The sequence below is a fragment of the Crotalus tigris genome, unplaced genomic scaffold (genome assembly GCF_016545835.1).
Source record: "Crotalus tigris isolate CLP2741 ecotype Arizona unplaced genomic scaffold, ASM1654583v1 scf7180000017841.2860490, whole genome shotgun sequence".
NCBI lineage: Eukaryota > Metazoa > Chordata > Lepidosauria > Squamata > Viperidae > Crotalus > Crotalus tigris.
Window position 1 is genome coordinate 2,325,108 of NW_024096667.1, and position 21,203 is coordinate 2,346,310.

At 38.6% G+C, this 21,203-nt stretch overlaps 2 protein-coding genes across 2 annotated transcripts in view; both read left to right on the plus strand.

Moving 5' to 3' along the window:
• Positions 1-9,293, plus strand: part of HSD17B12 (hydroxysteroid 17-beta dehydrogenase 12) — a 70,329-nt gene extending 61,036 nt beyond the window's left edge. The window contains exons 9-11 of the mRNA XM_039343323.1: positions 4,844-4,909; positions 7,836-7,985; positions 8,110-9,293. Coding sequence (XP_039199257.1) covers positions 4,844-4,909; positions 7,836-7,985; positions 8,110-8,214 — 321 coding nt within the window. The 3' untranslated portion in view covers positions 8,215-9,293. The remainder of the gene's footprint in view (positions 1-4,843; positions 4,910-7,835; positions 7,986-8,109) is intronic.
• A 5,888-nt stretch (positions 9,294-15,181) lies between these two features.
• The window catches only part of ALKBH3 (alkB homolog 3, alpha-ketoglutarate dependent dioxygenase), a 28,018-nt gene continuing 21,996 nt past the window's right edge, over positions 15,182-21,203 (plus strand). The window contains exons 1-6 of the mRNA XM_039343324.1: positions 15,182-15,321; positions 16,108-16,227; positions 18,178-18,293; positions 18,832-18,866; positions 19,345-19,392; positions 21,056-21,159. Of these exons, the coding sequence (XP_039199258.1) occupies positions 16,149-16,227; positions 18,178-18,293; positions 18,832-18,866; positions 19,345-19,392; positions 21,056-21,159 (382 nt within the window). The 5' untranslated portion in view covers positions 15,182-15,321; positions 16,108-16,148. The remainder of the gene's footprint in view (positions 15,322-16,107; positions 16,228-18,177; positions 18,294-18,831; positions 18,867-19,344; positions 19,393-21,055; positions 21,160-21,203) is intronic.

A 21,203-nucleotide genomic window follows, 5' to 3' on the forward strand; every position in this document is an offset into this window, starting at 1 on the left:
TGTGGGATCTAACCGGACGTAGGGAACTATGAGGTAGTAGGCGGTCTCGCAAATAGCCTGGCCCTGAGACATACAGGGCTTTAAAGGTAATGACCAACACCTTGAATTGGATCCGGAGACCAATAGGCAACCAGTGCAGCTCACGGAGGATAGGTGTAACGTGGGTGTATCGAGGAACACCCACTATCACTCGCGCGGCTGCATTCTGGACCAACTGTAGTCTCTGAATACTTTTCAAGGGATGGATTTGTAGCTGGCTGAGCGGCCGTACTCAGCATGTGGTCCTCAATGGAACCGCATCTACATGGAGGGAAGTGTGTAGTGGGGTGCCCCGGGGCTCTGTTCTGGGCCCAGTGCTCTTCAACATCTTCATCAACGATTTGGACGAGGGGATAGATGGGGACATCAAATTTTCAGACGACACCAAGCTGGCAGGAATAGCCAACACTCCAGAAGACAGGCTTAAGATATAAGAGGATCTGGACAGACTTGAACACTGGGTGCTATCTAACAAAATGAAATTCAGTGGTGAAAAAAGTAAGGTTCTACATTTAGGCAAGAAAAACCAAATGTACAGGTATAGTATAGGGCATAGGTCAGCAACCTGCGGCTCCGGAGCCGCATGCAGCTCTTTGAGCCTTCCCCAGCCTCCTCTGCCATTTGCAGAGAGAGAGAGACAGAAAGAGCTGGACCCATATAGCTGAGCATGGCCACACTTTCAACTTTAAAGGAGCAGAAGTCATTGCTTATGATTCCACCAAAGGAGGCCGTCTTTTAAAAGAAGCTTGGTTTTCAGACTGTCATTCTATTAATAGACACATAGACCTACTACCTCCTTACCAAACCCTAAAAAGACATTTACAAAAACATAAAGTACCTAAACACTTCAACCCAACCAATAATAACACAAAAACACCACCCCAGCCACTTATCAAACCCCAAACCAACACAATAGATATCCTTTCTACAACACAATCCTTTTCATCAAACCTAACTAAAGAATATAATTCTAACACAACCATGACAACTCACACAACCAACACACCATGTTCTGATATTCTCACACACAGAAACAACAACCCCCCTGACCACAACATCCAGGACACAAACATCCAAAACATAAATCCTGCAACCTCACAAGATACTCACACACAACAAAACATACACACACAACACCTAAGTAACAACAGAATATTAAGACCAAGACCAAAACTCCCCCCTACAATGAAATATGACTTATCACATTCAATGGAACAAAATATTACAGCCCAATTCCCAAACACCACAAAACCACCCACAACTAATAAGCATAACAAACGAACACACACAAACATTCCAAATAACCGTACCCAACAAAACACACACACACAACAACCCTACACCAAACAAACTATACAATCCAAGAGGCTGGCTAAAAGGCATGCTGGATCTACGCGCCAAACAGCTGACAAGCGCGACTTTTAAAATGGTCTTGAGACTGACTGCTCTATGCCTTTAAGAGCTTCTTGGGCACAATGTGTGCACATGCCTCACTTCAACTGTTTTTTAACTGTTATGTAAATTTATGCACATGCTCCCCCTTCTCATTTAGCCCTTTGCTCTGATGATGTTAACAGGTTGTTAACGAAAGCTCAGCAGTTAATTAAAAAAAGCCTTTTATCTTACATCCCAGAACTCTTTATTTTTATCTGATTGACTTTAAATGTCCATACCTGGGATTCCTATATTCAAAATTATTAAAGACACATATGGACGGGCAGTATTACAACAAGCTAGATATTGGGAGAGTTTATCCAAACGCAAGACTACCAGCTATGAACAACTAACTTTTTTACATAACTGCATCCACAACAACCTCCCACCAAAATCTTTACGCAAGAAGCCTCCAATTAAATCACCAGAAGGTTATGCAGCAGTTTGGCAGTTCCAACGCCGCATCATGCGTGCCATGATTAATCACCATCACAGACGCATTGATGCCCAAACTACCAGAATCCAGCACCATCGTGAACAATGCCGATCCATCCTCACCCAAGAACATTTCAACATCCTCAACCTCTTAATATACCACACAACCCAAAAAACACGACAGCGCAAAACAGAGATACTTCAAAGAAAAACTGAAAGCTTAATCACCTCAAACAAGAAAGAAGTCCTTGAAAAATTGGTACACAACCTTTCATCTAGGACCTTGACCAGTCAACAAACCTCACTGTTACAACGTGATGCTGGTACTAACCTTAAGGATGCCAAACACCTTGATTTCGCAGCTTCATTTGAACCAATCATTCACCGCATTGAAAGCAGTGAAGACATTAAAAACACCATCAGACAACGAATATCAGGACTACTTATCAACCACAGAACATACCACACGTTACCAAAATCTGAAAGCAGAGCTTTAGAGGATCTAAGAAAAGACAAATCCATCATCATCCTCCCAGCTGATAAAGGTAGATCTACAGTAATTTTAAATAAACATGATTATGACCAGAAAATCCTTGATCTATTTAATGACAAAACTGCATACCGCATCACCAACAAAGATCCTATGACATCACTCACCAACCGACTTAACAACACTTTAAACAGACTCAAGAGGCAAAACAGAATAAAAGACGAAGACCACAGATCCATCCGACCCAGAGACACGGCCATGGCACGTATATATGGACTCCCCAAAATCCACAAGGTAGGAGTTCCTTTAAGACCTATCGTATCTTTCAGAGGTACACCCACCTATGGCCTAGCAAAGTGGTTAAGCTTAAAACTCAAACACCTGATCAGTGACTCCCTAACCACGGTGAAATCCTCTGAAAAATTTTTGATGAAATTACGTACATTAAAGGTTAGAGACGATGAAATCATGATCTCATTCGATGTAGTATCCCTCTTCACATCCATTCCCCAAAATCTAGCCATCTCTATTTTTAGAAACCTTCTGCAAAAAGGAGAAATACAACACCCCAATTCTCCTAGCACAGAGGACTACATACAATTACTGGGTTTCTGCCTTCAAACTTATTTTACTTACAAAGACACAACTTATGAGCAAGTGAAGGGCACACCCATGGGGTCACCCATTTCAAGCATCATCGCTGAAGCAGTACTGCAGGATCTAGAACGTGTTGTCATGGCTGATTATCAACCTAGTTTTTGGGTTAGGTACGTGGACGACACCTTTGCAGTCATTAAGCGATGTGATACCACCAAATTCTTACAGAAACTGAATTCATTCCATCCAGACATCCAATTTACAGCAGAAGAGGAGGACAACAACACCTTACCCTTCCTGGATGTCTTGGTCCATCGCCTTCCAGATGGCAACCTATCAACCACCGTCTATCGAAAACCACTCACACTGATAGAATTCTCCACTACCAAAGCAATCACCCTATATCGCATAAAATCAGCTGTTTAAGAACTTTATTCAAAAGAATCAAGACCCACTGCAGCACAGAAACAGCAAAATCTAAAGAGAAAGCATACCTTCTCAGCATATGCAAACAAAATAATTACCCACCAAATGTTGCTGCAAAGATAAAACACCACACTCAAACTACAATGCTCCAACGAATACAACTTGGGCAACACTCCCATACATCAATGGAGTCTCAGAAGCAACCGCCAGGATCCTTGCCCCATACAATATCAACATAGCACATAAACCCAACCAAACGTTACATTCCCAGTTGATGCAACCCAAAGAACCATTACCAATCAGTGATTTGTCCTCCATCGTATACAAGATCAACTATAAAGTGTTAATACCACTTTATAATGCCTTGGTAAGGCCACACTTGGAATACTACATCCAGTTTTGGTCACCACGATGTAAAAAAGATGTTGAGACTCTAGAAAGAGTACAGAGAAGAGCAACAAAGATGATTAGGGCACTGAAGGCTAAAACATATAAGGAATGGTTGCTGGAATTGGGTATGTCTAGTTTAATGAAGAGAAAGATGAGGGGGGAAATGATAGCAGTGTTCCAATATCTCAGGGGTTGCCACAAAGAAGAGGGAGTCAAGCTATTTTCCAAAGTGCCTGAAGGCAGGACAAGGAGCAACAGATGCAAACTAACCAAAGAGAGAAGCAACGTAGAACTAAGAAGAAATTTCCTGACAGTTAGAACAATTAACCAGTGGAACAACCTGCCTCCAGAAGTGGTGAATGCTCCAACACTGGAAGTTTTTAAGAAGAGACTGGACAGCCATTTGTCCAAAATGGTATAGGGGTTCCTGCCTGAGCAGGGGGTTGGACTAGATGACCTCCAAGGTCCCTTCCAACTTTATTATAATAATAATAATTTTTTACTACATAGCCAATTTAGTGCTGTTGTAACTTCAAACAGTCACTAAACAAATGGTTGTAACTCGACAACTACCTGTATTGATATACAGTAAGAACCGAGGAAAAAACAGGAAATGACCAGCAAGTTCAAAAATGCAAAGTGAAGCAAGGTTACTGCCCAAATGTGCGTTGCACATCCAAAAAACTCCTGTGGGTGACTGGACCATTGAACACTCAAACCAGTTCCTCATAATCTAAAATAATATAGCACGAATACAATCTTGGGTTCTATGACTTTTCTAGAATATATCTTCCTGTTCTTTTAAGGTGTGTGAACAATATGCTGTTGATTATGAATGTGTTTAGCTGATCATAATACAATACAAGTTAGAGATACTAGTATTACTCACGTTTCCTTACAATGTACAAAGTTCCTAGTTTGGAATGCTATTTTCCATACTAAATGGTTTACAATTAATGGCAAGGTATGAAAAATTTACAGTATATGATTTATTGTGCATTCCTACAACTATATTTCTTTATATATATTTAGGTTTTTGCAGATTTCTTTTCTCAAGCACTCAGCCTGGAATATCAAAACAAAGGTGTCCTTGTGCAGGTTAGTGTGATTGATCTGTTTTGATACTGTATGTGTAATGGGAAGCTAGAGGTTAAAATACACTCCAAGGTTATTCCTTATCTGAAAGACAATTGTAGGTACCATTGCCAAAAACAAATTAGTAGGCAGTTCCTTGACTCAAATTATTTTCATTATAGTGCTGACTTTATGAAATTCCATCTTTAAAGCTTTATTATGTTAATCGTCTGGCTGATAGAGAGCTTTTAATTAATTTGCAGGAATTTTTATTTATTTATTTGCTTTTATTGCAGGAGTTCTTTGACAATTTTTGAATTCTATTTTTTAGCATTATACCTTCACGTGTTATGTAGCCTATTGGGTAGCAAGGGATCTCCAGCATTTTTGGTCTTGGATGAGTACTTCAGCATCTTTCCATGTGACTCTTAGAATCTTTAAATCTTCCATGAACATTTTTGCCATGTATTTCAAGAGCATCTTCTTGGTCATTTGGCATCAGGGGAGGTCATCTCATTGTCATATTGGGGATTTGAAATACTTTTTGAATTCCTGCTTAATTTGTGGTTGCAAATGTCCTTTAGGCAATTGATTGAAAGTTGTAGGGTCACTTGGTGCCTCCTTTTCCTGGCTAGAAGGTTACTTGCATCTTATAAAATGAGGTTAAACTCTAGTCTCCTCTCTTTTATCAGTCTCTATGGTAAGATATTTCCATTTTCGACATTTGTAACATCAGGAACATCCAAAAAAGTATAGCGAAAATTTAGAAATATCAAAAGAGCATGGGAAGCAAAGGCTGTGAAGACATGCCACATCCCCCCAAATGACAAAATTTTAGAGCAATCTAAATAACTTATTTTCCACTGCCTACAGGAAGATGTTTTTAAAAACATCCACAAGAGGGTCACTGGGGCTGGGATTCAAGCTACTGTACACCACCACCCAATTGCAGGGAAGCTGCACCTATTAGATTGCCACAGGTAACAAATGGACTGAATTGGGTTTCAGAAGGAGCTTAAGTTTGTTCTGGAGGACCTCCTGCATGCCTGACCGAGGTCCTGACAACCCCGATTGCAGTCTTAGATGACTTTTGTGAGAGCAGGATGAGAGGTACATCCATCCTTGTTCTTGATCTTTCAGGTCCTTTCAATCATGATCTCTGGAGCGGCTTTGGGAGTTGAGAGTGGGTGGCACAGTGTTGTGCTTGTTTTTTCTTCTCCCAGGAGAAATGAGCACAGTACTGTGCCAAACTATTAAAAAAAAATTACCCACATAAGTATCAGTAAAGAGCAATAGGTTTTGTTTACCTTAAGAAAACATGACGATCAGAAAAAAATGAATCTAGTTTAATTAATCAAACTCTAAAACTCTTTATTTAATTGAAAAGGGGTAATATAGGAATAACAGCCTGCTTAGTGTTAGGGATCAGGCTAGAAACATGGAGACGGTGAGTTCTAATCCAGCTTAAGCACAAAGCTTGACCTTGTAGCATCGCTCTCTGTCTCAGCCCTAGGAAGGAGGCCATGGCAAGAAAACTGCAGGGGTCTTGTCCAAGCAATCTCCAAGAATCAGACACAAAAAAATTAGGAAAATCTGCTAATATGGAATCTTTTTTTAAAATAACATCCTGAAGACCGGTTTTTAAGTGAAAAACTGCAAAATGATACCACTTGTAACTATTACAATATTTAATATTTTATCCTTTGGTGCTACCCAGTGTGATGATTGAACATTGCAATGTGAAGATTAAATTTCGATTTCAATATACCTCAGTTCAATGTTCCTAATGAATTAATCCATGAAACATACATTATGTACACTTAATATCGGATAAACTGATCTTTAACTCAGACATGTATAAACAAAGGAGACATAGATCCTTTAATGTTCCTTCTAAATCAATGATTTATTGTACTAAAATAGGCCAGTCACAATTGGAGCTAGCAGCTGTGTTGTTTATTGAAGCTGTTGCAAAGTGGGAAATCACATTTCCTCATGTCCCCTCCTTTCGGAATGCTTACTCTGTCATTGGGATAGCTAGCTCAAAATGGACAAGAATTCCCGGCTCTTTTAAATGCTCATTCCAGCTGGGTGCTACAATGCTTAAAACCACAGTTGGGACCAGAATTTTCATTGCTAAGCAAGGCAATTGTTAAAGAAACCTGCCTGGGTCCAAAACATAACTGGATGTGGGCTGCCACTTCAGGGTAGCTCTTCAATCTGCCCTCTCCCCATCGGAAATTTGTAATCATGTTCATGTAATGATACGAATGACACTATGAATATCACACATTTGGGCCTATAGTTATTTTTTTCAGCACTGTCATAATTTCGAATGGTCACTGAAGTGCTTGGTAAGCGAGGACTACCTATATTAATCATGTGATTCTTAATATAATATGCTGTCACTATAGCAGTTTCTATGTTTAAATTGTTTTGTAGCACATGCATTGATTTGTTGTGGATATTAAATAAGACTTTAAGACAATATACAGATGCAAATTGCTGGATTAAATTTAATTAAAAGAAAAAGTGTTTAAAAAGCCTGTTCAATCCTATGAATAATATTAAAATGTCTCCATTATTATAACTATTTAAGTCACTTTTCTAGAAATCTATGATGATAATAGTCTTTGCCTAATTACCTCGATTGTAAGATGGGATCTTTTACATATTAAGTCTGCACAGATTTAAGAATTGGAAGCTGAACTACCAGATTATTTGAAAATAATCATTCTTTCATCTCTTCTAGCCTGTTCCAAATTGCTTTTATCATCTTCCTAAAGCCAATATATACCTAACAATGGAGATTTTCAATCACCCATGATGCTGAATTATTAATATCTATGTGTGATCTTAATATTTGGCATGACTTGTATTTCATGATATATTATAAATATCCAAGTGACCAATTTCTACAAATGAGAAAACCATGTTCTTTCTTTTTCAGACTGTTCATCCATATCTTGTCATAACAAAAATGTCTAAACTTCGTAGAGCAAACATTTATAGACCCACTCCTGAACAATATGTAAAATATTCCCTCAACACTCTTGGTCAGGAAACGATAACTTGTGGATATCCATCTCATGCTTTTTTGGTATGTATATTTAAAGAGAGATTAACATTTCCCAGAGTGTCTATAACTTGCTTTCATTTATCAATCCATTGATAGTTTGGTCTTTAACTTAGTAACACATTTTTTTTCTGCTTCTGTTTCTTAGAAATGGTTTGCGGAAAAATTGCCTGAACGGTATGTCCAAAAAGTCATCACAGATACAGCCTTAAAATCAAGAGCTCACTATTTAAAGAAACTAAAGGAAAACTAAGCTAAATTGCTTTGACAAGACCTTCAGTATTTTTAAAATCTACTTTGAAGCATCAAATACTTTGTCAATATATTTCTTGTATGGTCTATTCTGAAGCAAACCCGAGACTGGCATAAATAAAATATAGATATATGAGAGGTGTAGAAAAAAAAAATCAGTTAACAATGTCTAGAGTATATAATGCTCTGGGTCCATTCTATTAAAATGTTTTGTGTTATATAATTATTAAACAATATTTTCAATTAACAAATTTACTAAAGTGCATCAGTAGTGTTTCAGATAAGTTCATTTTGAGAAAAGTGATTGAAATTGAAATAAAACAATTTGGAATTTGTAACATCTGTATCAATAATGGAGTCACATTATTTCTGTATTTTAAACTAAAAATCTGTTATTTCCTCAATTTTGATATTTCAAGAAATATCCCTTATTGAAATTGAGGTTTTAAAAATTACAGGATTGGCTGTAGGATCTATCTTTTTAATGTCAATGTCAATTCATTATGTGATAGTCAGCTTCAGGCATCATAATACTGCTTTATTCCTTACAAAGCTTAAGAATTACAGTTAAATATAATGCTGGCACAGACTTCATATGTTCACAATGTTTTTTTTTTACTAATGATAATACTTTAAAATGGTATTTAAAAAGAAAGATTGCAACAGCAGACAGGATTTTGATTACCTGGATGTTCTCTTAATATAAACATATCGGTATATGGGTTGGGACCTGGAAGTGCTTGTAAGATTCCATCTCTATTATAAGGTGGGGGGAGCTCTTGTAGTATAGAAGGCTACAATGCAAAGAATAATGAGATTAAGAAGCAAGCATGTATAGACAACCTGTCCTCTTGCATAAGAATTCTTGCCTCCAAAATTAAAAAGTCATTTCAAATGTTGGAAATACATTTAACAGGGATTTGTTATTCTTTCATTGTAACTTATGGAAATAAAAAAATTCCTGCTTAAGATTTATAGTTTTATCTATCTTTACATGAAAATTAAGATTTGGGTTTTTAATTTCTTAAATCTTATTATTTGTACTTTTAGAACAAATAAAATGAAAATGCTGTAACTTGTTATGGGCTTCCTTCCTTTATTAAAAACTCGTTTGAGCCTGGAAGTATATTCAGTGAAGATTCATAGTAGTCATAAGGAATGCAACCTTTGTCTGAGTGGGGAAAGGAAAAAAAATGCACACTACCATTCAATTTATTTTGCTTTATTGGGGCAGTTGTCTTTATCCATATGCATACAAATATTTTCTACAAATTAATTTGATCATGTTTTATAGATGCTAGAAACCCTATAACTGAATTCTGAATATTGTCCTTTGAGGAATAACTTAAGGCTGATGTGAAAGTAAATATGTGTTTAAACATTAATGTACATAGAAAATAAAAACCGATGCAAAGGTGTTGATTGGGAATCAGAAATACAATCCAGAATGGCTGTATTTTTTTGTGAAGAGTTATTGAAGGACACATTATGGCAATTTACTCTGCTGGTATGCCTGTATACATATTAGGAAATCTATAACATTTTATGATTAAAATAAAAGTTCTATGAAGGTTTTTCTGTTTTATATATATATATGTGTGTGTGCGCGTGTGTGTGTGTGTGTGTGTGTGTGTATTTGTTTTCTGAGGTTTTCGCGGGTGTTTGTATGTAGGTCTTTGGTTATTCGGGTTTTCTCCTGCATCAAATTGGAAGTGTCTTGGCGACGTTTCAACGAAGTCTCATTCGTCATCTTCAGGCTGGTGTTTTCAGCTTCGTGCTTCTAGGAGCAATGTGTGATCGTAGCTGTTTCTTCCTTTTAACTGCCAGTGGGGGTATGAACTGATTGGATGAGAGCTTGGCTGTGTTCTGATTGGATGGAGGTGTGTTCTGATTGGTTAGGAGCTTGGCTATGCTCTGATCGGATGGGGGGTTGGCTGTGCTCAGGTTAGTCTGAGTTGCATGGGGATGTGAAACCCAAACCCACACCGATGAGGCACGACCACAAGCCAGAAGCCAGACCACAGCTGCATCATTAGCCACTTTAAACTCCTCCAAACCATACATGAAGCAAACTGACACCCACCATGAAGATGAGGCATGACCACGAACGCGAAGCCAAACAATAGTAATGCAGCTCACCATCTCACATCCCCATGCAACTCAGACTAACCTGAGCACAACAAAGCCCCCACCAAAAGAGAACACTCCCCCAACCAGTCAGAGCACAGCCAACCCCCCATCCAATCAGAGCACAGCCAAGTTCCTAACTCAGAGTTTGTCAAGCTGTGTCCTGCAGCTTCAAACCTGCTCAAGAAATGCCTGAGTCATTTTCTTAGCATCGTTACATATATGTATGTATGTATGTATGTGTATGTATATGTATATATTATGTATGTATGTATGCAGGGCTTTTTTTCTCATAGAACACCCAGAACGGAGTTCCAGAACCTTTTTTGGGTGGAACCTTGTAGGGTAGGCAAGGCAGGTTGTATGATGTATGTGAGTTCCGGCACCTTTTTTTTTTTTTAAGAAAAAAGCACTGTATATATGTATATGTGTATATGTATATATGTAAGTATGTATTTGTATATATGTATGTATATATTTGTGTGTGTGTGTGTATGTATATATGTTAAATTTGGATTGCTAACAAAGAGTTAAAGGGAGATTGGTATAGCTATTTCTTCTTCCCATATTTGGGCCGACAGGGTGCATCGTAAAAAAAGCACTCAAGACACACACACACGTGTACACACACACACACACACACACACACACACACATCAATAAAATATAGAAAAAACAAACACCATTAGGGAGCTTGCCTAAATAGCTACCTGTCTCTGCGCCTGGCTTCTTGAGCGCGTAATCGGCCCATTAGTTGTATTAATCTGCAACGTGCTAAGTTGATTCACATGCGGCAGCCTGTTGGTGGGCATAACCACCGGGTCCACCAACAGGCTGCTGCATGTGAATCAACTTAGCACGTTGCAGATTAATAAACTAATGGGCCGATTACGCGCTCGAGAAGCTGGGTGCAGACAGGTAGCTATATAGGCAAGCTCCCTAATCACCTAGCATTCCAACCCTGATGACGTCGGCAGTTGGGCCGATGAAAGCTTGGTAACTCTTTTATTTACAAACTTGTTTGTATTAAACAGGTTTATTTTACTTTTATCCTGGTGTTCGTTTTTTCTATATTTTATTGATAAGTGTATGCCCAGGATTCGCATTTTTAATGTTATTAAGGACATACATACATACATACGTAGGTCTTTGGTTGTTCGGGTTTTCTCCCGCGTAAAATTGGAAGTGTCTTGGCGACATTTCGACGAAGTCCCATTCGTCATCTTCAGGCTGGCGTTTTCAGCTTCATGCACGAAGCTGAAAACACCAGCCTGAAGATGACGAATGGGACTTCGTCGAAACGTCACCAAGACACTTCCAATTTTACGCGGGAGAAAACCCGAACAATCAAAGACCTAGAAACACCCGCGAAAACCTCAGAAAACATATATATATATATATACATACACATATACATATATATACATATACATACATATAGACACACACACATATATATATATATATACACACACACATACATATATACACACATACATGTATACGTATGTATGTGTATATGTGTGTGTGTGTGTGTATATATATATATATATATATATATAATATCAGAAGAGAAATTAATTTATTATAAAATTTCAACTCGCGGGGAAAAAAAGATCTCTCAAAGTTGGAATTGATTGAACTTTTTAGTTCCATCCAGTCTGCTGTTACCACTGCAGCCATGCCCACTCAATGGGCCATGCCCAGCCAATTGGCCACACCCACCCAATGGGCCACGCCCACCTGGCACCTGACGATACATAAGAGGGTTTCAGGTTGTAGTTTGGGCACTCGGTCTCTAAAAGGTTCGCCATCACTGTCCTAGCTTATCTCTGGTTTCAGTATTTCTCTTGGTACTTTTATAATTACACTGTGCAAATTCTTTTTGTGTGTGTGAATGTCGGATAAAATAACAGGGCATATATTCTGGAAAAATCCACAGCCTGGCTTGCATCTCTTAACAGCACCAAACATACTGTAATCTAAGTAAAGGAAGAACTGTCAGACCTATTTATGCATCTCACATAAGTAGTTCTTGACTTAAAACTGTAATTGAGGCCAGAATTATGGTTGTAAGTCGTTGCAATCATTGCCAGAACCAGCAAAAAACATTGTTAATTGCAATATGTCGGGTTTTCAAACTTGGCCCTTTTATGACTTGTGGACTTCAACTCCCAGAATTCCTCAGCCAGCATGGCTGGCTGAGGAATTCTGGGAGTTGAAGTCCACAAGTCATAAAAGGGCCAAGTTTGAAGACCCCTGCAGTATATGATTGCAGGATGCTGCAAACAGCTATAAAGGTGAGCCAGTTGCTAAGTGCTCCAAATGGGATCACATGACTTCGCTGGATGCACAGGGCTATTATAACTCTGAACACAGGTCACCGGTAGCCCTGGGAGTCTGTCATGATTGTATGAGAATTTTTATTGCTATATCTCCCATCCTATTGGAAGTCTTCCCATTAGAACTGATGGATGTGATCTCTGTGTCTAAATTTCTATAATGGAATAGGATTCTTTGTTGCAGGCATGCTGACTGGGGATTTGGGGTTCTGATGTTCAACGCAACATAAAAGAAAAATGATCTTTGTAGTGAAGGATAAATTGGGACCCCCAGCCCCATCAAACTCCTGAGTCCTTGATTTTTTTTCTTTGTAGCCCTTAGAATTTCTTCTGCTTCTGATAAGATCCATTAAATGGCTCTTTCTCACCATTATAAAGCAGAATATACAATTGTTATTTACCATTTGCCTATTCACCAACATATATTTGCAATCACAAAATGAATACTGAGTCACCTGAGAATACTTAGGGGAGATGGGCGGCATAAACATTTAATAAAATAAATACAGCACTTTTTGGTCATTTGTGGACATGCAGAGTGGTGAAAATGTTAAGTTATCCAACAGGAACATTCTAATCTATTGCATTATTTACTAACTCAATATTTCTGGTGGATTTATACAACATAACTTTTACTTCCAGTCTAATGGCTTGCAAAATGTAGCAGATTGCATCAACCCTGCTTAGGATAGGATAGGATAGGATAGGGAGGTCTTCTAGTCCAGCCCCCCCGCTCAAGCAGGAGAACCTATACCATCTCAGACAAGTGACTGTCCAGTCTCTTCTTTAAAACCTCCAATGATGGAGCACCCATGATTTCTGGAGGCAAGCTGTTCCACTGGTTAATTATCTTCACTGTTAGGAAGTTTCTCCTTAATTCCAGGTTGCTTCTCTTTGGTCAGTTTCCAACAATTGTTTCTTGTCCTGCCCTCTGGTACTTTGGAGAATAGTTTGATGCCCTCTTTGTGGCAGCCCCTCAAATACTGGAATACTGCTATCTTGTCGCCCATTTCTCCTTTTCTTTAGACTAGCCAAACCCAAGTCCTGCAGCCGTTCTTCATATGTTTTAGTCCCCAGGCCTTTGATCATTTTAGTTGCTCTTCTCTGAATTTTTTCCAAAGTCTCAACATCTTTTTTGTAGTATGGTGACTGAAATTGGTTGCAGTATTCCAGGTTCCAGTATTACTTGGGTTTTTATAAAGCAGTACTAATACTTTGTGTGATCTTGATTTTATGCCTCTGTTTATACAATCTAGGATTATATTAGCTTTTTTGGTGGCTGCTGCACATTGCTGGCTCATAGTCAAGTGATCGGCTACTAGGACTCCAAGGTCCCTCTCACAGTTACTGTTTTTGAGCCAGGTCTCTCTTGTACTTATACCTTTGAATTTTCCTGCATACATGTAAAACTTTGCTTTTCTCCATATTAAAATTCATTTTGTTGGATAGGGCCCATGTTCAAGTTTGTCAAGATCTTTTTGGATCCTGAGCTTGTCTTCTGGGTTGTTGGCTATTCCTGCCAGTTTAGTGTCATAAAATTTAGTGTCTAACTTCTTTAGTGAGTCTGAAATGAAGGCATATTCACAGATGTGGCAAAAGGAGGATGTTGCCAGAGTGTGTCTTCATACAACAGTCTGCAACAAAGAGCTCTTAGATAATATCCCAGGTGTTCATGCCATTTCTCCCTTTAGCATCAGGGCTGGTTACTAGGTTTGAATTGATTGCTAACAGTCTGCAAAAAGCTAGGCACTTCTGTTTGCTGCTTGCTTCTCAATAAGTGTACATCAAAATAATTTTTAAAGTGAACACAAAGATAGCAAAAGATTTAAATCAAAATCAAATACTTTAGATTTATCCAGTTTCCACTTCTAGTAAGCACCACAGTAAGCCACTAGAATATAAACTGACAGCAAACTGCACTCCTTACTAGCACGGATGATGTTATCCAATTTGGGTAACGAAATGCAAGAAAACAATCGATCCCTCAAGCACCACAGTCTTGCTTTGGTGTAAAGTTAGGTCAAGTCATAAATCAGGAACTCCACGACACTTAAGCTCTAACAGAACTCTAAACGCGGCTAAAAGTAATTTAAAAAGTCCAATTCTTTTATCATTTTAAAGCTCAAAATGAAACGGCTAATACCACTGATAAAAACTTGGGAGTAAAGGTGTGCAGCCTGTCATAAGCATGTCATCTCAGAATGCCAGTTGCTAAGGAACAGTAGCCGGCGGAGACTCGGATCCTGCCGGAAACATCCCAGTCATCCGCTGCCTCCTGGAGAAAACGAGGTGGCGACCCGGTAAAGTTTTCGAACGAGCTACGCAAGGTTGCTCTGCTGAAAGCCGATTCTAAGAATTTTCAAGACAAGGAGTGCAGCCCCGCCTCCCGCCCCTAACATTCAGCTCCGCGCGGAGAGGGGCTGAGACCCAGCGGTGGGCGGGGCAAAGAACGTCTTACCGCCCAATGATTGCCCCGCGAGGGGAAGTCGCCTATTCTGCTCAATAAGTGCCGTAGAGAAAAGGGCGTGTCCTCCGGAAAGTGCGCGCGCAGGTGTGCTGGAGGGCTTTTTTTTTTCTTCTACCCTTTGGTGGAGGTCATCTGTGACGGAGGGTGTAGTTGTTGGTGGCGGCGTACTTGTGTGAGTAGCTCTGTTGCCCGCAAGCTCTGAGAAGGGGGGAAAAAAAAGTGGGAAGATGGTCTGAAGGAAAGAGGCAGAGAAATCTTCTTACTTGGGGTTAAACCTTTCGGTGCTGTAGCTGGGGAGAATTTTGGTTTGGGTCTGAGGGATGGGTGGGAGAGAGGAGTGGGGAGGTGGAAAGAAAAATATTCCTTAAATCTAAGCCGGTTTTATTATTCCCTCTCTCCGCTCCCGTGTTTCCAAATAAGCGACCTCGGGATTTATTGAATCCCAGGGCCCATAACTCTTGGCTGGCGTGGTAGCAGGGAGTTGGTTCTGCGCACATGGGCCATAGTGTACAGCAGTTCAGTTTGAAATGTTGCTCTGCATGGTCCTTCCAATGTACACACGAGGCTGCTTCCCTACAGGATGTCCTTGGGCCTGCCTTGTCCAGAATAGTTGATGGTGCTGTCGGGCAGACACTCGGGAGTATTCTCTTGAAATCCCTGGTTAGGAAAAACTGAAAATAATAATAAAGGCTTTTGATCTTAACAAGACCTATTCCTATAAAATAGAGCAAGATTATTGAACTGAGGGCTGCCTACATTTTATATAGAAGGCAGTTTCTTACCTGTCTCTCTATTGTTAACAATAATAAAATGTTAGGGATTTTGTTTCCTAATGATGTATCCAGAGGCTTTCTTTGTTTTCTGTTTATACATTATACCCTGTTACTCCCGTCTTCAAAAGCAGTAGGAACTAAGAGCTAAATTGTTTAGCAGGGTGTTAATTTATATTTTGATTTAGGAATGTTAAACCCCTTACAAGAAGACTGGTAAAGAAGAGTAATGGAAGATAAAAGGCAGAGAGCCAGAGTCCAGGGTGGCTGGGCTAGCCAGGGTAATAGCAGAATGACTTCATGTTCAGGTAAATGCTGTCTTGTTCTAATGCAGTGGTTCTCAACCTTTCTAATGCCGCGACCCCATAATATAGTTCCCCATGTTGTGGTGACCCCCAACCACTTATACATCACCGGGTGTCAGGGGTGTGGCCAAAGAAAAGGGGGAAAAATGGCGGACAGCCTTGTTTGGCGACCCCCGTGAAATGGTCGTTCGACCCCAAATGGGGTCCCGACCCACAGGTTGAAAACCACTGTTCTAATGTGTATAAACAAATTAACCTTGTTGCCTAGCAGGAACACTACTGCCAATTCAGGGAGATCTTTTCCCTACCTATAAGTACTACAGAAGGAGTTTCTCTATGCTCCCCCTTGAGCCTATGAACTAGTTTACTAGGTTGATTTCTTATATAAGCTGCTACTCTCATGGTTCATTTTTATTCTCCAAGTTAGCTCTCTTTTGACTGCTGATCCAACCTTGGGGTTAGCTATTTAACTCTCATTTAGATCAAACATTTTTTGGGAGTGTTAGGCCTAAGTCTTTTTGCATATGTGTACTAGAGGCACATATGCCAATTTTAATGAAAAATATCAAATTTAGAGGCTAGAGGAAACATTTGGAATCTTCATGGCCACTCTCAGAAAATGGTCACTTATGACAAAACCTCCAAGGTAGATTGATATATGTGTCTTCCCCCCCCCCCATTTCTAATCCTGCTCTTTACCACCTTGTTTTATTGTCCTTCTATATAAAGGGGTAGGAGGATGGTGGTTGGTTTGAAACATGCTAGCTTTTCATTTCTCGAAATAAAATATTAATGTATATATGCCGGCGTACAAGGTGACCCGGTGTATAAGACGACCCCCGTCTTTATCGCCGAGCCGCATTCCTAGAACGTCATCTTATACGCCAGAAACTACCAGTATTTCCGGTGTATAAGACAACTCGGCATATAAGATGACCCCCGTCTTTGGCGCCGATTTTAGCGCTCACGGAAGTCGCCTTATACGCCGGCATATACGGTATTTAAAATCTCTACAGCTGAAGGGATACTGTCAGAACAAGGCCTTTAATTGTCTCCCTAAGATCTTTAGAATGGAGGTTCTAGAAAAAGTTTCCTAACTTCAGTGATTATTGATCTGGGTTCTTATAGGATATAGGATTATAGTGTAAGCTTTCTAGGTGTTATTAAAAAAAACATAAAGCTTGCTATAATGGTTTCTGTTAGGACTATAAAAATGTGGTTTCAATACAAAGATATAGATTTCTTAATAACGTGAAGGAAATGAAACCAGTAGAAATGGTTCATATGCTTATTTAAGCCTGTCTGAAATCCTCCGTGCATACCTTCATAAGAATAGCATGAAAAAATAATAAACTTGATTTTAGATAGTTTTATTTTTAATATCAGATTCTCAACGTACTTCACACATGGCGGCTCTACATGAAATAAGTGCTCCCAAATCTTCGAGCTGTCTCACAAAAATCACAGTTCCTGAAATAGAGATAGTAAAAAGTAAAGGACTTTCTGCGGATTTTATTCCACTAGTCATTGCTGACTATAGGGGGCAGTGCTGATATCCGTTTCAAGGCCATTGAGCCAGGGCTGTCTGAAGACATTTTCACAGTCACGTGGCCAGCATGATGTCATGCTGTCACCTTCCTATTGAAGTGATACATATTTACTCACATTTGCAAGCTTTTGAACTGCTAGGTTGGCAGGAGCTGGAGCAAGGACGGGAACTCACCCCATCACATGGCGCTCAGGTCTCAAACCTGGATTGCCGACTCTCCAGCCGACAAGCTCAGCATCTTAACCGCTGAACCACCACACTGCCCTTTGAAGTAGAATTACCAAAGGATAAAACGTTACCTGTGTGTGTGAATGTACTCTTAATTTGAAAATACAGATACTAAATAACATTGAAAACATGAAAGTTCTTGTTATCTAGTTTGATACTGTTCTTTCTTGTGTTAGCCTTTAGAAATTCCAATGCTAAAAATCCAGCATTTGCCAATTCTGCACCGTCCACGTTCCAAGCAGAGGCAGAGCTTTCATCTAAAAGACAGTTTGTTTTTAAAGCACCTGAAGAGGTAAAAATATTGTATTATATTGTTATTACTTTGTTTATATGTATATAAAATTGCCTGAACACATAGAAAGCACATTTTAATGGTTTCTTGTGTGCATTGTCTTAAAAAATATCTCCCAACTCAGATGAATTATCAGCATCATAGAGCAGCATAACTAAACAATTATTATTGGAATCTTCAGCAATATTTGTCAGTTTGGTTGCAAAATACATGATTTCTAGTTACTTTTTTACCCTCCCTCCCCCATAAATTAGTACACTTTATGTTTATGTTTAATTTCCTCAACCTACTAATCTACCTATTTATCCCATTGAGATAATTTCCATCCTGATCTATACTGTTTTCCATCTCAATATAGGAGAGTTAGTTACAGGGGGGGGAAAAGTGCAATTTTAAACGTGATTTAGTAATACAAAGCAGCACTAGCAAATGTAAACATGCTCAGTATTTTCATAGTTCTTTGTCCTTTGTCCTTTTAAACTGTGGTAAACTAAATATACATACTTTATAAAAATATGAGGGTTTTTTTAATCCTTAGGTTGTATGCAAAGTCCCAGAACCCAGAATAATAGAGTAAGTATTCCAGTTTTAGCTCATTTTAATATCTCTTGATCATTTGGGCTTTGTTGCTCTTACAGGTAGTCCACACAATTGCAATTGGGACCAGAACTTTGTCAATAACCAGTGCAGTCATTAAGCAAATTTGACTTCTCCAATGACTTTGCTTGTTGGAAGCTCCTTGGGAAGGTTACAAGTGGTGATCACATGATCCCAAGATGTTGCAACCATGGTAAATACTTTCCAGTGGATTATGAAGACAATGCATCAGTCATAATTACAAGGACAGGTCATAAATCACTTTTTTCAGTGCTGTCAGAAGTTTGAACTGTCATTAAATGAGTGATCATAAGTCAAGGACTACCTGTAATGTGTTTTTACTCCCATATCTCTTGGATCTAATACATTTTCTTTCTCTAACCCTGATTAGTAGTTTGAACCTTTTATGTCTTCTACCCAACCATGATGGATTTTTTTTCCTCCTCTGCTGCAGAAAACAGGGTCTATATGAGATCAGCACATTGCCTGCAGGAATATCAAAGTAAGTATCTAACATTTTGTGTGTGTGTGTGTGTGTGTTCTTGCAGAATAGTTCTGTTAGGATTATGTTCCAGTATTTGAATGAGTATTAAGTAATTATAGCAAAGATGTTATACAAGACAAATAAACATGGAGGACCATGGTATTGTACATAAATTTATTAATAATTATGTTTTTCTTAATATTCACCCAAGTTAAGAATATTCTTTTATCATAGACACTTGTTCTGATAACACTTTCCACACTGGCTTTCTTTTCTGATAGTTACCTTATAAGTCTACAATGTAGTTGAAAATTAACTGTTTTTTAAACCTGTTTTTATTAAATCTTCAGGTGAAAAGAATCATTGGGTCAGGACCATTCCCATTAGTTATTTGCCAAAAATGTTATATATTTATTTGCTAGATTTAAATTCTAAGGTTTTTTTCCCAAAAGCGGAAGGCAGTGTACACGGGAATCTTCCTTTATTGTACACACACAATAGGAAACCCGTGAAATAATAAAGGCTGTGAGAGATTAATTTAAAATCATCCATTGAGTTTCCATGACAAAGATTGAAATCAAGTCTCCCTAATCCTTATCTAACATTTTATCTATCATACCAGTTTTTATAATCTGGGAAATAGCTATAGCTTTCTTAAACTGACAATTACTTTGAGTATTTCTCCTGTCTTGTTGAGTAAATCTTGTATCTTGTTTATTTAATCTTTTTTTCTGCTGGATCCAAAGAATGCTACTAGAAGAACAAATATCTGCTTGCAGAGATTGGAAACTCATCCATAGACTTTTTGTTAGGAGAACACTGAACTTCATTCCTTTCCAAATCTCACTTTCTCCATGATGTACAAAAAATTCTATGCTCATAAAAGGACATAAATGAACTTAATTTTTCCTTTCTAATGAAGAAAAACTTACAGGGAATTCCTTTCACTTACAGAAGAGGACTTGGGTTCAGAAAAAAGTAATCTCTGTCTTCTTTTTATTGATTTTGCCTGGCTATTTATACGAGAGCCAAAGTAAAGTGATTTAAAATGTGTTACCATGAGATTACAGATCTGTTTAAGAAATAAAGTTAACAGTGAATTGGTGCTAGAGCTAGATCCAAATTACATGAGTCTGTATGCACATTTTGACTCATATCCTCACTGACCTCTTACCTGCTTCAAAGAATCTATAATTTCCATATGTCTCTCCTGAATGACCTGGAACCCTATAACATTATGCCTGCATTGGCCTGTCATTGACTTAATGGGCAATGGTATTGAATTTTATTGAGAAGTCTAGAAGAATTAATATTTTCCCAATCACTTTTTCAGCATAAATCACTTCTCCTTACATCTTCTTCTCTGTTCTTATTTCCCTCATGGATACCCTGAGACTATTCTCTTTGTTCTCTAGGCAAAGTACAAAAATAAAAAATGAGCTTAAAAAAGTTCTCCAACAATACCATAATCATAAGCAAGTAGGGAGTGGAAGAGCTTGATAACCTAACCTAAGCAACTCATAATATTGTGGTGGTGGTGGTGGTGGGGATACTCTTTTCTTAGCAGCACACTTGCTTTCTTTGCTTGATGGAAATAAATGACTCAGAACCTGCCTGGAATGTCTTAGTTTGAAATAAATCAGAAAATATCAACGTGTAATATGACTTTTCTTTATTCTAGGATTCATTTGATTCCTGGCTTCATTTCATTGAGTGAAGCAGACTGGATGTTTGATCAGCTGTTGCATGAAATTCCATGGAGGCAAAGAACACACATTAGACACGGTAACTTTGCTATCAGTCTCCTTTAACTATTGACTTCTGTTTCT